Source organism: Ictidomys tridecemlineatus, chromosome 12 (assembly GCF_052094955.1).
Source record: "Ictidomys tridecemlineatus isolate mIctTri1 chromosome 12, mIctTri1.hap1, whole genome shotgun sequence".
Lineage (NCBI taxonomy): Eukaryota > Metazoa > Chordata > Mammalia > Rodentia > Sciuridae > Ictidomys > Ictidomys tridecemlineatus.
In genome coordinates this window covers 65,271,542-65,292,343 of record NC_135488.1, presented here as the reverse complement: position 1 = coordinate 65,292,343, position 20,802 = coordinate 65,271,542, and the positions used below count along the sequence as shown (strand labels likewise).

Sequence of the window (20,802 nt, the reverse complement as noted above, 5' to 3'; positions counted from 1 at the left end):
AGCACCAAAGCAGGGAGGGCAGAAGGCCAAGAGTTGGACTAATAACAGGGAGCACTCCCTAATTAGAGCTCCGGCCCAGCCCAAGCTCTGCCTAACTCAAGGAGGAATTTAAGTGACCAGTCCCTCACCCCAGCTCACAAAGAATAAAGGGCTTACACTCTGTAGTGAGGAAACAAAAAAAAATTTCATATTGTAAATAAACCCCCACTGCTTTTTTATGCACAGTGTATAAAACACAAATTAAATGATTATGAGGGTGGGAAGGAGCAAGGAAATGTGACCCATAGTAAAGAAAAACACAGTAATAGAAGCAAACCACATGGCTCAGTTATTGGCATTAGCATACAGGGACTTTAAAGCAACCATTACAACAAATACTAAAGAATTCACAGAAAAAGATGACTAGAACTGGGAAAGATATATAAGAAAATCTCAAAGAACTAAGTGAAAACTGGAACTCAAAAATATAATATCTGAAGTTCAAAAAATTCATTAGATGGGCTTAAAAGCAGATTGGATACAGAGGGAAGAGAGTGTGAATTTAGAAACAAGTAAATAAAAATTGTCCAAACTGAAAGAGGAAAGGGGAAGATTTGGGCATTAGAGCAAAAGAATATATCAGGTCCTATGATTTGGGGGCTGATATCTAGTTTTCCGATACTTGTATAATCAGAACACCAAACATGGTACTCCCCACCTAGATCCAAGAATCTCAACGACTTCTAAACACGACAGATACAAAGAAAACATCAGCTAAGTGCTTCAGAGTCAAATTTCTGGAAAAAAAAAATTAAAAACAACCAGAAGAGAAGTGGAAAAGACCTTTTTCAAACAGGAACAATATTGAAAATAGCAACTTATTTTCATAAAAAATATACAAAGACAAAGGACCGATGTCTTTAAAAAGATGAAAGAAAAAAGTCAATTTAGAGTTCTATGTTCAGCTAAAATATCTTTAATTGAAGGTAATATTAAAACATTTTCAGGGAAAAAATGCATTTTCATTTGCTGATAAGAGAATTCTTACTGGCAAATCTACACTACAAAAATAAAAAACTACAACAAGGAAAAAAAAAAAACAAAGGGTAATGGAATTCTTCAGGCCAAAGGAAATTGACACTAGGTGAAAACTAGGTGTGAGAAGGAAAAGGGAAAAAGAAGAAGAGGAGGAGGAGGAGGGAGGAGGAAGAGGAGAGGGGAGGGAGAGAAGGAGGAGAAGGAAGAAGTAAGGGCAGGGGAGAAGAGAGTATAAGAAATGATCAATATTTAGGAAAATCTAAAAGGCTATTGTTTATCTTTTCTTAATTTGATAAAGGGATAATTTATTGTTTAAAACAGAAACACTAACACTGTATAGTAGTCATCCCTGCCCCCACCCTACCTATGGTTTGTTTTCCCTGGTTTCAGTTACCACAGTCAACTGGTCTGAAAAATATTAAGTGGAAAATTCCAGAAGTAATTCATGAGTCTTAAATCATGTGGCTTTCTGAGTAATGTGATGAAATCTTGCTCTATCCTGCTTTCATCCTGCCAACGATGTGAATCATGTGTTGCCAGTGTATCCACTCTATGTATACTACCCACCCAATAGTCACTTAGCTCTTTCAACTATCAGATTGCCTGTAGTGGTTATCACAGTGCTTGTGTTCAACTAACCCTTATTTTACTTAAACAACGCCCCCAAGATGCAAGAATAGTGATGCTAGCTATTTGAAATATGTGAAAGAGAAGACACAAAGAGCTGCCTTTGGGTGAAAAGTTAAAAGTTCATAAGTAAAGAAAAAAAAATGTAGGCTGAGTTTATTAAGATCTATAGTAAGAACAAATCTTCTGCATGTGAAATTGTGAAGAAAGAATAAGAAATTTTTGCTGGTCTGGCTGTTATACCTCAAATTGCAATGTTACAGACATTGTGCGTAAGTGCTTAGTTAAGATGGAAAAGGCATTAAATTTAGGGGTGTAAAGCATAAAAAGAAAATGTGTTCCAAATGATGATGACATCATGTTGTGCAAGAAAACATAGAGCCTATATGAAGACTTCAGCAAGAGATCCCCTGAAATGAGTGACCCCAACTACTTACTGCAAGTAAGGTTGATTGCATGGATTCAGGAACAAATTTGGATTAAAGAATATAAATGTACTGGACAGATTGCATCTGTATGCATGGGAAAAAACATACCTATAGTTATATATGCATGGTTCATATATATTATGGTTTAGCACTATCAGAGGTTTCAGGCATTTACTGGTCTTAGAGCAAAGCTCTGGAAGATAAGAAGGGACTACTATATTCTGGAGTTCATTACAAATATAGAAATAAAATGTATGACAATAATAGTACAAAGGAGGAGAGGGAGTTATATAGATGTATATAATATTAGAGGGTTGTCCCTTATCTGAGAGGTATCAAAATATTACATATTATAATCCATAAAGCAATTGGTAAAAAGAAAAGGAAGAAGAAAAAGGAGAAGAAGATAACAATAGTTCCATATAACTTTATGCTTTTTAAAAGTCCATAGTTGATATTAGATGAAATCCCAGGAAATACTTAATCAATGCAAAAGAACATAGGAAAAGAGAAACAAAGTGATCATTACCAAGTAAATGACAAGATAGAGTGATGTAGTTTCAATCCCAGCCCTGTAAATATTTGCATTAGATATAAAGTGAACAAAATATTCCAATTAAAAAGCAGAGAATGTCATACTAGATGAAGAAGCAAGAGCCAATATATCCTTCATCTATTGCTGCATTGGAAAAAACCACACGTATTATTAGTTTGAAATAATAATATCTTGTGCTGGTTTCACCTGGACTTGTTTATGCAGCTTCATTTTTTGTAGGATTCTCTGGTGAGGAGATTTGGCTGGGCTAGGAAAGATAATACATCCCAGAGGGTAGAGAATCACTCTTTCAATATGGGCTTCCATTCCCAAGGAGGCTAGAAGACCAGGTTTCCTCTCTGATGGCTGCAACATTCCATGAAGGTAAACTCCCAGGGACCGGTGCCTTGGCTTTTGTCATGTCTACTGATGCGTCATAGGCCAACAGAAGTGATGTGGCCAAACGCAGAGGCAGTGTGGGAGGGTACTATTCACAGACAGGAGTTCTGGAAGGTGTGGTCTCTGGGGACATTAACAAAACAATTGCATTCTATTATATAAACTTTATAGGACACTCACTTTAAATATAAGTATAGTGATAGGGTAAAGTGAAAGAATAGAAAAAGGTATACTGTACAGATGCCAATCATAGTAACATTGCAATGGCTGCACTGATTTTAGACAAAGTCAATGTTGAAATAAAAAGAATTTACTAGAGATAAGAAGTAATCAAAGAAACAATCGAAGAAAATTCATGTGTCAAAAGCAAGCCATGTGTCAAAGAAAACTCACAGGGGAAAAATGGGAAAATGTTTCCAACTGAATAATAATGAAACCCTAACATGCCAGCATTTGTGAGCTGCAGCTACAGTGCTTAGGAAAAAAAAAGAACAGCTTAAAATATTTGAAACCAATAATTTCCTTCTCTACTTTATGAAGCTAAAAATGAAGAGCTTACCAAAATCATAGTAAATGAGAAAAAGAAAAGAAAATTGAAAATAGACAAGTAGAGAAAGCTACAAAGCATAAAGTTGGGTATTTTTAAAAATAAATTGACAAATTCCTAGATTTCTAAAGCAGGATAGAAAATACAATTCACAAATAATATCAAGAATGGAAAGGAGGCTATTACTACAGATCCTACAGATGGTAGAAGATAAAGGAATACCATGAACACCTTTATAGAAATGAACTCAACAATTATAAAGTAGAAAAACAAACTCTGTATATATATATGCTATATTTAAATTACACCTCATTTAAAAATATAGAGAAAGGCTTGGTTCAGCATGCACCTTATCACAAATTATCCTTAATAAAAGCCCCAAAGAAACTATGATTTACATAAATTTTAAACAAAAGGATGTTTGTTTGTAGAACTTCATTACTGCAAAAGTAGCAGCAATTTGTTTTTAATCTATGTTTTCTATTCTGTTCACTCATTTTAATTTTCAATCAAGGGCCTGCAGCCATTGGCCATCTGGAAATATTGTTAGAGGAGGGTTAGTGGTAATATCAACCTGTGTTTACTGTACAAGCTGAGACTCCAAAGCCAAAAACTGTGAGGCACTTCAGAAAAGTCCAAGTCCATGAACATTCTTGTACAAGAGATAAAAACATTGACAATGCAGAGCTGATGTCGGGTTATTTTGGGGGTGAGAGTGGAGGTGGTTTTTGTAGGGAAAAAACACACTAAATGCTTCATAAGCCCAAGGGGGATTTTTGCAGTGGGAGTATCAGTAGGATACTTGTTGAAGTGCTTTTTGACATGCATGTATGTGTTAAGGCTTTCATCAACAAATATTATCAAAATGTCACAGCACAACCCAAATCCCAGAACATAATCTTCCTAAAATGTAGAAAAATTCCCAGATCAACAAAAAAGTCCAGAAGATAGTATGATTGATTCCCCCCATCCGCTACCCCTACAAACAAGCATGCTTGGCGCATAACATGTGCTCAGAAACATAGTAGTGGCAATGAACAAATGATGTACCCAAAATGGAATAATTTCTTTAGCAATCACCTACTCTGTGCCCATTATTAAGTGTTGTGGGAGTCACAAAAGAAACACAAGACAGTGGCCTGAAAACCCTCAGCTCCTAAGTAAGAACAGTGGCAGACATGTGAAACCACCAAGGAAAATTAAGACCTTTTAATAGCAGTTTCTCTCCTAGGATTTCCAGCCTGTCTCCTTTCCCAGGAAGATAACATTGCATCTGGAAATAACTGAGTTCTCAGAGAAGTTCTTATCATCCTTTAAAAGATCTCTCTCCCAATTTTCTGGTTTCTAAGAGAGTGCAAAGAATAGACCTTTAGTAATAGTTCTTGTGTCCCAGAATTAAAACAGACCTACGATTCCCATGAAACCATCTGTTGTGTTTGTCTAAATGTTGTGGGTGCTTAGAGAACAGGCTGGGAGTGAGGAGGTGGGGCCACGAGCTACGTGATCTCTTAAGAAACTGGTATATCAGGAAGTTGTGATCGCTGCTCCCAGTTCATGAGCTCCTATCTCAACAGACACAAAGCATCAAGGATAAGGACATTTTCCAAAACAGCCTTTGCTTGTTCTGGTACAAAAAGAAAGAAAGAAAGCTCAAGAAAATGCTTATAAAGGAAAGGAAATAGGCTCAGAGAAAAAATACCCCAGTTCCCAGACTTTATTTGGCAGGGAAAAAATATAGTGAAGCCAAAGAACCTTTTCCACACCCCCAATATGCCTTTTTTTTTTAATCCTCTTTTTAAAAACTTCAGTCTTAACATGGTCTTCCAGTTTTAGTGTTACCAAAATGTTCCCAGATCTCACTAGTCCCTAGCCAAAGAATAAGATCATATATACTTTTAGTGCCCAATCTTCTCCTACCTAGTTGTCAGAAATTACCCTCCCTCTCTAGTAGGGCCCCCCCACTGTTCTTCACGATTTTGTGGTGCTACAGCTGTGTGCTTAGGAACAGAAACAGACCCTGATTTTCCTATCCCAGACTCACTTTCATGTCACTTTGTCACTGCCTCTGCTGCTGAGACCCTCGTGGAATTGCCAGGACAGGTCTGCCCTCTGCCAAATGACTGCTCATGCCATCCACACTCTGCCCCGATGGCCTTGGGGAAGGACATAGCTCTCTTCTTTATCTCTCCTCAGGCTGCATGGGATGTTTCCTCTTTCTCATTACCAAATAACAGAGTTGAAATTTAACTGTGCTTTTTGTTGGGTTATATTGGAATATTGGAGATAATATAATGAATACAATACAAAGAACTTTTTAACCATTGGAAGGACCCAGATTTGTCCTGATGCCAGTTACCAGACCAGCTTCTGCTTGACCTTCCTCCACATGGCCAAGTAAAGTTCATCCCTTTCCCTAGATTGACCTCTTCCCAGGGTGATTAACAATGGAGATGTTCATTCCTTCCATCCACCACTTCAATATTTGTTGAACTTCTAATTTGTTTCAGGCACTCCAGTGGACCCACAAGCTACAGTCGGGAACCAAATGTACATGGTCCAGCTCTGATGGGGTTTAAAGTCTAAAACTAGGAGGGAAAAACACTCTACAAATAATTACCTACTTAAATATTATTGGTTATCGAATGTTCAAAGTGTCATAAAGTGAAAAGTTATGGGATCCCATGAGAACGTCTAATAGAGGGAGATCATTTAGATTGGGGAAGGCTACCTTGAAAAATTGACATTTAAGCTGGAACTGAAATTTGGGTAAGAATTAGCCCTATGGGGCTGCCAGAGTAGCTCAGTGCTTGCCTACGGTTTGATTCCCATCATCACAGAGAAAATAAGTAGCCCTATAAACTGCTTCTCGGACAGCAGTGATTACTGATGTGAAGGATCTGTCAGAGAAAGGAGCCTGGGAAGAGCAAAGTGACTGAAGGAATTAGGGGCAAAGGGGTACAAGACGAGGGTGGGCAGGGAGGCAGGAAACATCCCATGTAGCCCTTGCAAGGCCCCGTGAAGGATTTGGGAAGAGCTCCCAAATACAATGGACCATTACTGAAGTATTTTGAATAAGGAAGGGAATAGCATGAGTTGGTGTGTGTTTTAGAAAGACTCCATGTATATTTTAAAGGGGACAAGAGGGCAAGTCCCAGTGATCTAAGCATGAGATGACAATGCCCCAGACCATGTTGTTGTCAGAAGAGACAGAGAAGCAATCCATGGTCTAGATGTGTTTGCAGTAGAACAACAGAATGTGCTGCTGGCGAATGTTGGAGAATAAGAAAGAGTCTGCCTAGAGGTTCAAGGAAGCCTTCCAATTCTGACTGGGGCAGCTGGGAATGTGGTTCAATATCTGAGCACTGATAAGATAACAGACAACAATCAGTAGTTTCCGCAAGTCTGAGTGAAGTCATCTTAAATATTCCACCATTGAAGGATCTGCAGCCTAGGGACGGGCCTCAGCTAAGGCCTGTCTGTCTTTTAAAATCTCCACCAGCCAGGTGATCCAGCCTCACCTGCAGCTACCCATCTCATCTGTTTTCACATGAGGTTGATTTTTCATTAGAATTTCTCCCCAAGCATTACCAGGATGAACTGTAATGTTTCATTCATTCATTCATTCATTCAAGATAGAGTTTTTCACACCAGTTGAGAGCAGGACCTCTAGGATTAAATCCCACCTCTGCCACTGGTGAGCTGAGAGGCCTTGGACAGATTTCTTAACCTCTCTCTCTCTGATGCAGTTTCCTTATCTGGGAAATGGAGGTTACAGTGATATCTACTTCAAAGAACTGTTCTGTGCTTAAGGAGATGAATTACATTCCAGGTGTTTAGAACAGAGCCTGAAACATCATAAATACCCAGTTGATGTTAGAAAAGACCATTGCTCTTCATATGAGGTTGATTTTAGATGTTATTGAGAGCCGCCTGCTTCTCCAACACTGTTCCATTCTGGAACACTGCTTCACACAGTAATTTTAAGCCTTTTGGGGGTCAGACAGATTTGACTTCAAGTCTCTGTTCTCCTCCTGAACCTCTATGAGCTCAGGCTTTCTCACCCACATTGGATACAGAAATCCCCACCTTCAGAGGTTATCACAAGGTGGAGTCAGAACTCTTTGAGCAATGCTTTGAATATAGCACATGCTCAATAAATGCTAGGTTATTTTCCTTCCCTTCCTAATTTAAATACTGCATCTCTACCTCTGCCACTAAAGAGCCCTCCGTGGGAGGAAGGCAATTTCAAACCCTTTCGTAGGCTTACAGTTTATGAACAAGGTTATGATTTTTTTTTTCATAAATTACACTCTCTGGCCATTTGGGGCACAATGTGGAGCAATTTAAAAGCCAGGGATATGAATGTGGCCATCTTATGCTCCAGGGAGAATGGTCCGCAACCACTCATGTTTTCCAGTGCCAGTCCCACTCTTTCCCATGCCATGTCCCACTTCCTCCTCCTGCCCCCACCATCACCTTGAAGGACCAGAGTAAGAAAACACAGGCACCAGCCCACAGAAAACACTCTTGGTCATCCTGGAAAGCATAGATTCCTCGGGTCTTTATTTTCAAAGCTGACTGCATGGTTTCCTTTGGCGCAGCCGGGCATGTGGCAGAGTTTGCTCTGGATGCCTCTCCCTCCTGCCCGTGGCCTTGCCGTGGCCTCCCTCAGGCTGCCTGGTACATGCTTTTTATCTGGTTCACATGAGCTACTTGCCCTTGTGTACACTGTTGGGTCCCCTCTGGAGCAGTTGTATTTTAAGACTCATTTCCAGCACCAAATGAAAACTTTATCCCTGTTATGGGGAGGGAAACCTTTCATGAGCAAACAGAATTTCCTGTTGAAGGGACCCTTCCCTCAGCCCTTAAAATCTCACTCATCCTATCCTATGGCCAATCCTAAATGGATGATGTAATATAAAGACTTTCCCTCGATGGTTTTAGCGGGACTTTGGGGGCGATACAGCAGAGGCCACAGAAATAAGATGACCAGCACATAAATAAGACTTTCAACAGCAAAGTAAGCAGTATTGTTAGAAGACTAACAGGATATCTTTGGATTTCAGGGAACAGATCCGTCAAGGCCTAGAAGAACTCCAGAAGGTTCTGCCAGGAGGAGACACTTACATGCATGAAGGATTTGAAAGGGTAATTTTAAAACCATTTTAAACCCCAGGCATAAAGTGTGATGTTGAAATGTCAACATAGGGATGACTGATGAGATAAAGCACATGTTTTCAGGCGACCGAATAACAACCAATGGCAAGATGGTACAATTTTTCTCCCTGCACTGGTTAACTATCTCCAAAACAACTAAGGAAATGAATTTCTTTCCTCTTTTGCTGACACTGATGAAGGCCTTGTTAACTAATGATTGGTGTGGCTCATGACTCATGCTACACCCAAGTCCCCTAATTCCTAAAGGGATCTTAGTTGGATGGCAGCAATAGTGACTGAGAGAGAATTTCAGTGTCTTTAAGGGACATTAAAGCCTTTTGTTATCTCAAGCAAATCAGTATCATAGGTGGGGTTTGCCTGCTGTCTAGCAATGTACAAGTCTAGACTCTGAGAAGTAAGACACTGACCCATGATTACAACTGTATCGCTTAAGATTTAGAGGAACTTTACATGAATATGACCCATTGATATCTGGGTGAATTACACAAGGAATCAAGACTGGGCCCAGGCCTGCATAGCCGGCCCACAGCCTATCACCCAAAATGGTATTCAGAGTGACAAATAGTGGTTGTAGGTCTAATGGCTTGTTCATGTATTTTTCAGGCCAGTGAGCAGATTTATTATGAAAACAGTCAAGGTAAGATTGTGGTATAAATTACCATTAAGAAATATTTAGAGCTGGGGCTATAGCTCAGTGGTAGAACACTTGCCTCACAGGTGTGAGACCCTGGGTTCAATCCTCAGCACCACACAAAAATAAATAAATAAAGATATATTTAAAAAATTTCTGTGTTTGTTTCTAAAAAAAAAAATGCCTCAGTAATTTTATGTTTCAAAAGACATGGATGATATTGTTTATGATCCTTAAACACACTCCATTACCAAAAAAAGAATGCATAGAAAATGGCACGTTCCAGATCAAATTCTACTGTCCTGGGGGTGCCAATAAGAGTTACATAAAAATAATTAAGATCCCATTATGACGCAGTCTTTAATTCCTGTGAATAATTTTGCATGTTGAGTTCATTAAAGTAGAAAATGCTTGGATGGATTAGTAAAGTCTTGGGTTTTTAATGTCAAATCTTGTTACCTTATCTTTCTCTGAGCTCCAAGCCTCTTCATTAATTTGATTGAATATATTAAAATCAAGATTTCTAGTTTGGTTTAAACATTTCTTCATTTAGGTAAAAAATGCTTAAAATATACTTAGTAGAGTGGCTAGCAATAGAAACATTGACAAAATTTTTTATCATTTGAGCTATTATAACTACAGTGTCTTTCATGGGTAGGCTTTGTTTATCTCAAGCAAATCTCTTTAAAAAGAATCAATATTGTAGTGGGGATTTTTCCTGCTAGGCCTGTAGAAGTATCTACTTCCTGTTTGACTTTAAACTGCAACAAATAGAAGGGACCCAGAATGAACACCAAAACTTGCTGGTATAAATCAACTATGAGCATTGTTACTAGAAGTCTCAATAACACTGAAAGAATTCTAATAAGTTTTGCCAGCTGCCATACTGCTTCCAGTCAGCCTGTGAATCATGATACCCATTACTTTTTGCCAAACTGTGTTCAAGGGATGGTGTATGTGGTCAACTACAGCACGTGAGAGGGACCAGTAAGCCCGGTGGTAGAGGCCTGGGTGACAATCATGTGCATTGCTAACAAAAAAGTAATCACCCATGGTTCACTGGTGCTCTTGCCAGTTATTGATCCAGTGACCATTTCACCAAGTCTGACTATTTGGAGAGATGGGACTGAGAAACACGGAAACCAAATTTATGCCTCCTTGAGGCTATTCTGATGAAGTTTTCTCCAACCTGGAATTGCTTCCCAGTCCCAAGAGAAAGGATAGTGTTTCTCACAATATTGACTTCCAGGTGGTTGAGATGATAAGAGATCAAATGCCAGGCATAATAGCCAAATAAAGTAAAAACCAGTGGGTTTCCCAGGGGGCAGGATAACTGAGTTGGTCTGTGTTGTTTTGAGCAGGGTACAGGACGGCAAGCGTCATCATTGCTCTGACTGATGGGGAACTCCATGAAGATCTCTTTTTCTATTCAGAGAGGGAGGTAAGTAATGGTCCAGCCTTGTCTAACCACATATCTGGGGGCAGGGAGGTATCTCGGTGGTGGAGCGTGGGCTTACCATGTGCGAGGCCCCGGTTCAATCTGCAGCATCCCAATAAAACAAACAAAAATGTTGAAACAGGGCTTGTCTTTGAAATGGGCTGCACTCTGTGAGATGAGCCTCTTTACTCAGGCAAAGTGATAGATTTTCTCAGTAAAACCCCTGAATGAAATAGTTTCAGATGTAAAAACGATCATCATCATTCATTTTTAAAGTGAAGTTTTATGTCTTTCACATGGTGGATGTTTTTCCTCTTGCAAAATTTTGCATATTGCTTTGTGCTTAGAGGGATAAAAAATATCTATTGTGTCTTTATTAAAGGCATCGTATTGCTTTAGCAGTTTTGACATACTATTTGACATACTTTTAAGCAAAAAAAAAAGGTACCATTTTTTCCTCCATTTTTCCTCATATTTTCTTCTAAAACAGGAGGAAGAGAAAGAATTGCTCAAAATATGTAAAAGCCAATCTTATCCACATATGCTAACCTTTAAGATTGTCACTCCAAGAGCCAAAGTTAAACAATAATTAGTGACAGATTTCATTGTATTCTCTCTATATTTCTTCTTTTCCTTGATTATCTTCTCAAAATACTCTTCAAAGCAAGTGAAGGAATTCTCTAAATGAAGCTTCCATTAAACTTAAAAAAAAAAAGGTTTACTCAGGAATTATAGAGTTGTATTTACACTTAGGAAATGCCTTTCATCCATGTTTTGGACTTGAACTCTCTGTATAGGCTAAGGAAACGTGTTAGCTGTGGGAATGTTCTGAATGAAGCCTCATTAATGTCACAGGCTCACTCAGGCCAAGGTAGAAAGAAACACAGGAAAGGACAACGTAGTGGGGGAGAGAACTGCTGGGTCTGGGAAAAGATTTTGTCATAGTATTACACTTGCCTCAAGCTCTCGACTACGATTTAGTTTAATTTTAGCTCCCTCTGCAAGTATGAAGTATGCACTCGTTCGTTCACTCAGAGCTTGGCATGTGTTGAGCTCTTGTCTAGACACAAGAGACACTGGTAAGCAAGATGCTGTTCTTGCCCTCAGGGGTCTCACCGTAAAATAGAGTTTGGAACAGAGGATGGCTCAGCATGGGGAAAGACACAAGTTCATGTGACGGACACCCCTGAGTATTTGGGAAATGATACATTTCTATATTCTAAGGTCAAAACTATGTGATGGGAATGCAGAAATAATAGCCAAATAAAGTAAAAACCCTCATAAGGGAAGAGCTGAAAATAAAATAAATAATGAGTGTCAGTGGCTTAAAATAGGGGTTAGTAGAAAGGCATTTTAGGTATGGCACATACAGACTTGGAAAAATATTTGGAATGCCAATGCCAATAGAAGAAAGCTTTACAAAAAAGATAAAGCTCAAGAAGATATAAAGAAATTAAGCTTTCCCATTCTTGAAAAGTCTATAGAAAGCCCAGCTAAAGGAGAGCAGTCAGAGTTGTTGCAGATAAGGTGGGTGCTAGACTAAATCTAAACATTTATTTTATCCTGAAAGCCACGGGGAATGTTTTTAACATGAGTTTTAAAAAGAGATGTTTCTATTACTTCTAGAATTCAGTATCAGACACAAGTAGGTTGGAGTATTGGGGGATAGAGGGAGGATAACACAATTCAAATCAACAAGCACATATTATTGAACACTTACTATATGCTCACTATTGATTACTCACTGAGTACCTACTGTATAAGCCAAGGATTTCCAATTTTTGTTTTCTGTTCTGAAACATGGGAGAACCTGGAAATCAAATATCATAGCCTTTAATAAGCCAAATATTAAAATCAAGCCCAAACCCAAATGTTATTCATTATGTTGCCCTTTCTTTTTTAAAAAAAAATATTTATTTTTTTGTTGTAGTTGGATACAATACCTTTATTTTATTTATTTTTATGTAGTGCTGAGGATCGAACCCAGGGCCTCGCACATGCTAGGCAAGTGCTCTACCGCTGAGCCCAACCCCAGCCTTTATGTTGCCCTTTCAATGATTAGTTATTGAGAACATAACATAATGAATTGGGTTCACTTATTCATATATAGACCTACCATTAAACTGATTTATTTTATAGAAATGAAAAAAGCCTTATTCATAGGGAATCCTGACATATGCAAGAATCTGTAGTGTTCTAGGCCTTCTGAAACAAGCTCTGCTTGTATTACCTCATTTAACCCCCAAACCACTTTACAAAGTAAAGTCAACTATCAAACTCAGATATATCTGGTTCCAAAGGTCACATTCTCTTATGATACTATGCTGCCATTACAAAGAAAAGTGTGTCCAAAAAAAATCTGTTAAAGAATGGAAAGATGCTCTTTCCCCAGAGTATTTAATATGACTTGTCTTAGCCTGCAGTTTCCCTTTCTTCCTCTTGCCTTTCAAACCCCTTCATCAAGACTCCACTTCAGAAGATCCTTCTCAACACCTCTTGCTGGAGTTATCACTGCCCTTGGTCTACTTGCATTAGGTTAGAATGTGATGTTCCCTGGAGTGGGAGTGCTTGGGGACAGAGATCGTTTCTCCAGTGCCTGACACAGATGCTCAATAAATACCTAATTGTTGAATCTAGTCTGACAAATCCAAGAGGAGTATTCTTGCCATTGCTTCTCTTTCTAATGTCTTTTGTTTCCCTATCCCAGGCTAACAGATCCCGAGATCTGGGTGCAATTGTTTACTGTGTTGGTGTCAAAGATTTCAATGAAACACAGGTACGTTCATGAATTTCCTCAGATGTGGGAACATACTGACCTTGTGACTCATAGAGAACATGTATTCAGTATAGAGGGTGCATCGCCAAGAAAGATATGCCTTAGATAGGTTATTTTTCCACAAATGCTAAGCAGGAAAGAATTATTGGACGTGTAAAGAATGTGAAATCACTTTTTGAAACACTTGGGGTCTTCAACATGAACCATTTAAGCAGCATCTTTCTTGGTTGGCTTTCTTGATGAACATTAAATTGCCAAGGTGTTAAAACAGATCTGAATTAACTTAAAACCCTTTTTTTTGCTATAAAAAATACAATGCATGGTCAATACAAAAATATAGAAATAATTGGACCAGTGGACCAAAAGATGCACAAGTACATATCAGTAAATCATGAAAACTTACTAATGACTGAAATAAGTGCTCCTCAACATTGTTCCTGATTTCTTTTTATTATAATGGCATAAGTAAATGCTTATGATTATTAAGAAAATAAAACAGAATTACAAAGAAGATAATAGTAAGTGCTACTTTTAGAATAAATTTGTATGCATTTGCACTGAGAAGGTATGAACAACTATATATGTATGTTTATATAATTGTTGATAAAGATAGATATAGATAGAAAAATATAGGTAGATATAGAAGAATTATGAGTAACTTTTATTTTCTTTTTATGTTAACTCTCTTGGTTTTTCCTAAGTTTTCATAATGAGTATGTGTTATTTTTGCAATTGGTAAAAACAGTAAGAGCTATTTTTAAAACCATGCCTGCCAGCACTGAATCTGACTGGGGCCCTCCCCAAACAATACAAAATGGAGATTGGGATAAAGCTCTCAGATCAACTTCTCCTTGCCCTCTGTCTTCTGCCCCATAAAGCAGGAGCAGTTAAAGTTTTTGCTATTACAAAAAAATACAGTGGTCCATTCCTTTGTCAACAGTTTCAGTGAAATTCAGGGGTCCACATTCATTGACCTAACCCAACACCAAAGCCTGAATCTATTTTTAAAGTTGCTCTGAAAGGAAACCTGAGTCTGCTTGATTCAAATAAAGTTGCCAACAGGAATTTGGGTGAATGGGAGAAAAATGAGCCAATGGCATATCCTCAAATCCATAAATATATCAACCCAGGCCAAATGTTCATCCATCTGGACAATCTTACCTCTGCTCCCAAGGAGAAAAGTATTAAAACAAATGTAAAGGCTGGAGCTGCCCCTCAATCTTGCTCCAGAGGGGCTCCTGGTAAGCTCATTACTGCTGAAGGCTCTTCAGAGATGCCCCCGAGCCCACTGAGGGCCTCACATTCCTCCAGGTTCTAGAAGTAGATGGGGCCCCTCGACCCTGTAGCTTTCCTAAATTCTCCACGTTTTCTCCTGACATGGCTCCATGTGATTCGTGTGTTTGCTGTGTTCTCAGCTGGCCCGGATTGCGGACAGTAAGGATCATGTGTTTCCAGTGAATGATGGCTTCCAGGCGCTGCAGGGCATCATACACTCCGTGAGTAGAGGTCTTCCTCTGAGGTGGATGTGCATGCACATTCTATCTCCAGTCTGCAACAAATACCCCTGTCCCCTCTTTCTGAGGCTGGTGTTTTTCTGCTAGAGAGAACATTCCTCCATATTATCTTTGGGTCTACTATGTCCCAGATCTTCCTTTGGCCTTTTGTGCATGTTTCTTTCCATTCTCCTGTGCTGGTCTTTACACCCTCAGCTGGCAGGCCAGTGTGTAGGCTGCAACTATAATGATGTTCAGAGGTGCTACAGCCTCTACCTTTAGGTTGTGACCAGACAAGTATGCTGCAGTCATCAGGGGAAACTCACCAGGTTCCCATTTAGGGCTCCAGGATGCAAATTCAGAGCTCAGAGGATCACTGTCCTCGTAAGATATCTTAAGTGGGTCTTCGTCTAGGGGTCATTAGCTGGTGCCTGAAGATCTGCCCCCCCACACACAAGCAACCTTGGAAGCCACCAGTGTTGCTTTGCCTCCAAGGGTTGCTAGGAGCTTGAGCAGAGTGGACTGTAGAACAAGAAGAAAGAATTTGGGAGCTGGTCAGTCCAGAGTCTCAGTGCTGACCCAGGCACTCACCACTTGTAGATCCTTGGATACTTGTTTTCTTATTTGTAAAAAAGGGGCTGATGTTTAAACTGACATTATAGTCTTGCTGGAGGATTTTAACGTTATTGGTGACATACCTAATATTTCTCCATGCACATAATAGGTACTCAAGGCACAGGAATAATTTTTTCTCCCATTTCCTATCATTATATGATCCTCTAAGCTTTCTTGAATGTGCATAAAAAATCACATGAGAATTAATATCAATTCCTAGGCCCTATTCCCAGAGATTCTATTGCTGTCAGTGGTGGTTTATCCAAGGAATCTGCATATTTTAAGTCTCATTTTTAAAGAATAAGTGCACAGGGTATACTTTTAGAACATTGATATATGTGACCATAAGTTTTCAGAACTGTGCAAACTAATCCCATTTTAGGTTGGAAATTTTTATCTTAAATGTGTACAAATGATGGTTTTCCTATTCAAGATGTGGTGGTTGGCCAGGAACAAAAACCCAAACTACCTTAGCCAAAAAGTGGAAATTATGGAAAGCATAGAAAAGAATCAGGTCCAATATGGGTCCAGTTATGCGTTTTGCTCCAAATAATTTATAGGGTTAGCACACTTGGTTATATAAGTACCAAGAGCTACAATACATATAAAAGAGCAACCCAACAATACAAAATATGATTAACAGCAGGACTTGGGGCTGACCACGAATCCTCTAGAAGCTCAGAGGTAGAGTATTCTGGTGGGAGTCTTCATGAGAGAGTCGGGCAGACCTAGCTCACTGAAAGCTCAGTGGGATGTTGGTGGGTGGCACCAGAGGGGAGATGGCATGACCTCTGCCTCTTTCCCAGAGGCTGGAAAAGAGCAAGCATCTTCAGGAGGCAATAATGATAATACTTGACTGTCCAGCAGGAATGTTTCAGGAATAATGGAACCTGGACATTGATTGGATTGGAACCCACTTGCAAAAGCCTTGAAAGGGTTTTTACTCTAACCTTTAAATTTTATTTTTCTTTCCTCTTTATATGTAATAGTTGTACTTATTTATGGGGTACAGTGTGGTATTTCAATATGCGTATATAACATGCTTTGATCAAATCAGCATAATTAGCATTTCTATCTCCATATCATTCCTTTGTGTCTGGAGCCTTTGAGTGCCTCTCTTCTAGTCCTTCATAAAGTAATGGAACATTTTTAACATGCAACAAACGATATTTTAGGAGAAGATTATCGGCAGTGTCTACATACATAGGAAGAAGGTTGGCAACACCAGATGCAGTATCAGGTAGTAACGACAGTAGACCTACTTTCAGATGATAGGGATACATCTTTTTATACATTTTTTAATCTCTAAGATTTTTTATGAGCCATGTGCTTAACATTCAAGAGTTTGTTCCTACAAAAAAAAAATTAGATTCTTTTTATCTGTGTAAATCAGTGTTGTCCTTGAATATTTTATCTTAACAGCTCTCTCATATTCAACATGAGCCCCGGATGTTTGTAAAACTCCCCTCATTCCCAAACAGAAATAACTCCAAGGATGTGTTAGAAGTTGAGCAAAACAGTGTCCCAAAAAGGGAAGAAAAATAATTTGAGACTTCAGTCTCCAAACGTTTAGCTGAATGATAACATTCTTGCAAGCGTTTATCTGGGAGTTAGACCAGTGGTTTTGATCCTCCCAGTACTTGAAACCCATGTTTATGGCAGTTGTTAATTGGTTTGCTTGGACAGAGAAACAGGGACAAGGCATAGCAGGGCTCATCTTTCTCAAATCAGACAGAAATAATTATGGCCTAAAAGCCAGCTAACTATTTTTAAGAAGTAGGTTCATTTCCCCTTCTGGATACGGAAAAGAAAACCCTCCTTTTTTGCCCCATCTGAAGCATCTATTCCAGCTTGTTCTCATTGAAGTTGTTTTTCGACTAGTAATTTTCTTATAATCAAATAGAACTGGGCTTAATTACTCAAAATAAGGTTGCAGAGCAGCTTCTAATAAGCTCAAATGGTTTACAAAGTTGTTTTTTTTTTGCCCATAGAGATTGTATTTTCAAACCTCAAATGAAGATGTAGGGGTTAATATTCATTCATCCATCCAAGATGCATTGAAAACCTTTCTGACATTCAGTTACAACTAACTCAGATAGTGGCTGTGTCCTGTGGAGCTTATGATCTAATGAGAGAGACACATAAAAACAACTGTGTGTGTGTATAAAATTATAATACATATAGAGATATATAATTAAAACTGATAATGGTTAAAAGAAATAGTATTTTGAGAGTAGAAGTAAGGGGTTGACAGAGAACCCAAGCTCTTTTGTAGGGATAGGGTAAAGGATGAAATGAAGCCATCCTTGAGAAGAGCATAGATACAAAGTTGGTGGCAGAGCGCAGTCCTAAGAGGGTGCAAAAGAAAGTGAAAGAGGAGCCTCAAAGGTGGAGAATGACAGAAGATGAAGAAACACACAGAACTAGAGGCTGTGGAACTGACCTGAAGAACAGCAGGAACTGACCTCAGGAACAGTGGGAACTTACAGCAAGATGCGGAGTCTGACCACAGAGCAATCGTGGCTGCAGTCAAGACTCAGGGGATTGAGACACTGTGGCATCTTATCCACGTCTCCTGTGGATGGTGAGTACCCAGGCACTCAGAATCTGTGGACACCAGGGCTGTGCCCGTGGGAAGAAATAGCACCAACTTCCTGAGCATCTCTCTCCACCGGCTCCTCTGCTAGGATCTCTCCAGCCACTCCCAGGAGAAGGATTTCTATCCCCAGTGTACAGGTGAGGAGACTGAGCCTCAGGAAGTTTGGATAAACCTCCACGTCTGCCCACACATAGTGGTTGAGTGGGGAATTTCATCCCAGGTCTGGCTCCACAGTTCCTGCCCTCTCTGTGATGCTCAGCTGTGCACGTCTAAGGAAATGGGAAGTCACCGCTGGATCACCAGGAGCTGATTATCCAGGGATAGTCATCCAGGTGGATGAACTCAAGTCCCCCAATGCCTTAAATCTGGTGCCTTCTTGGTATTTTTGCGATTTCTCAATCTTCTCTCCTCTAAGGCAAAAGTACTTAGACATCAGATTTAGAGAATGGATTATTTTTCAAAGTGCTATTGCTTGGGCTGGGGTTGTGGTTCAGTGGTAAAGTACTTGCCTAGCATGTGTGAGGCACTGGGTTCAATTCTCAGCACCACATATAAACAAACAAATAAATAAAGTCCATGGACAACTAAGAAAATATTTTTTAAAAAGTGTTGACCCTTTATCCCACATAATATCATTCCATTTATAAAACTCACCAATGCCCTGAAGTAAATATCTTTATCCCCATTAAACAGATGAAAAAACTACAGCTAGAAAGTCTACCCAAGAGCACACAGCTCTAAAGAGGAAAGCAGGGTGAGAGAACCCAGTTCCGTGACTCCAGAGCCCATGCTTTCTCCTGCCTGTTTCCTTACAAAGGTAAAAATTATAATAATAATAACAAAACCCACCAGCTAGTGAGTTTTTATCATATACCAGGCACTGTGAAAGTCATTTTACACAATCATCTTATCAGATTCTCACAAGCACCATTTGCTGTTGATATCAAGTATCAGATACCTTAAGTTCAGAGAGGAGACCAGAATCCCTGCAGCCTGGTCTGGGTGCACAGTGGGTGGGTAGGGAGCCTTTGCCTTTTACTGCTGATGGAAAGCACCTCCAAAAATCTCAACTACTGTTCACCGGATGAAGTTTCCATGATCATGAGAAGGTGACAATTTGACAATTAGCCTCAGACTTTGGCAGACATTTAGGCCAGGCATTTCTCTTAAGCTATTGTTTCTATTCAGCGAATGAAAATGTCCCAATGTAATAAAAATTTCCATATCTGGAAAAAGCTACAGAGATCACAGAGGGGCATGTTCGGACCAAAAGAAACACCTTTCTTTCCACATTTGCATAGGACTCTGCCTCTGAGGACATGAGAGTATTTTTAGTAGCTTTTGCAGAATACACTGATAAAACTTTAAGGAAAAAATGTGAATGTTTGCAAGTTCATAGCCCTATAAGCCAATAAAGTTGTAAAGGAAGAAGCTATTCCTTTGCCTTCCTTTTGTGGCTTTTTTGGGGAGGAATTTCCACAGACCATAACTGGTGAATTTAGCACCAACTCTTATATAAAAATATGAAACAAAGATTCCAGTGTCTTTGTCTCCTTTTTAAAGTGCTGTGGGCAGTGAAACAGGAATCTGCATGAAAGCTGAGTTCAGATAACACTGAAATGGGTTGGCAGCTTTGAATCCCAACCCTTGACCCAATTACCATGACGCCTTCTCCTCCCAGCTGTCCCCACTTTGTGTGCAGTTGAGGGCAGTGTCTGGAACCAGGAACACTGTCCACAAGAAGGAGAACCCAGTTGCTGGCACCAAGCACCTCCACCTAGGAGCACTTTCCTGCCCTATTTAATCCTGATTTGGCTTCCTATTAATAAGAGGGTGAGTCAGCACATGGAGCTTTCTGCATGTTTGATCTACAATAAACAGCAAGCATTGAGCAAACACAACAGCATTTGCAAGAATGTTTTTGCAAGCTTTGGCATAAACATCCTTGTTATAATGAAATCTGTAAGATCATCAAAACTGAAGAATACGTCTGTTCCATGGTATATATCAATTTATTTTTATTTATAAAAACTGGATCCCATGCTGATTTCTCCCTTTCATCCATGGGAAGGTAGAAGAAATGTACCCACCAAATTCTGGCCCAGGCCCTAGAAAAACTGTGACAAGAGGCAAAGTCTGTCTGCCAAATTTGCCTCCCACCCACCCTTCCAAGACCCCACTGGGAACTGATAAAGGATTCTCTCCAATCAAAATCCATGTCACATTCCCGAGATGTGTCTGGCGGTTGAACTGGTCCTCTTTGCAGGATTAGAAGACAGAAGGCACATTTCAGCAGCAGCTTAAATCAAGTTTATTTATCATTAGTGGAAACCCCTGCACCTTTGCTCCATCTTGATTCTGTCTCAAGGTGTGTTCTGAATCCCAAGGCACTGCTCAGTCTCCTCCAGGGAGCCTGCCCTGGTCTCTCCTCCATCACAGACTCTGGATGCCTTGAACTTCAGTAGCATCCGTCCTCAGAATCTCTTGCTTGGTGCTTGGATCCCTGCCACGCTATACAC

General features: G+C 39.6%; 1 protein-coding gene across 1 annotated transcript in view; it reads left to right on the top strand.

The window, feature by feature from the left end:
- Positions 1-20,802, top strand: part of Antxr1 (ANTXR cell adhesion molecule 1) — a 226,325-nt gene that overhangs the window by 48,429 nt on the left and 157,094 nt on the right. Inside the window, exons 4-8 of the mRNA XM_005322100.5 lie at positions 8,620-8,701; positions 9,335-9,368; positions 10,724-10,803; positions 13,508-13,576; positions 14,992-15,072. Coding sequence (XP_005322157.1) covers positions 8,620-8,701; positions 9,335-9,368; positions 10,724-10,803; positions 13,508-13,576; positions 14,992-15,072 — 346 coding nt within the window. The remainder of the gene's footprint in view (positions 1-8,619; positions 8,702-9,334; positions 9,369-10,723; positions 10,804-13,507; positions 13,577-14,991; positions 15,073-20,802) is intronic.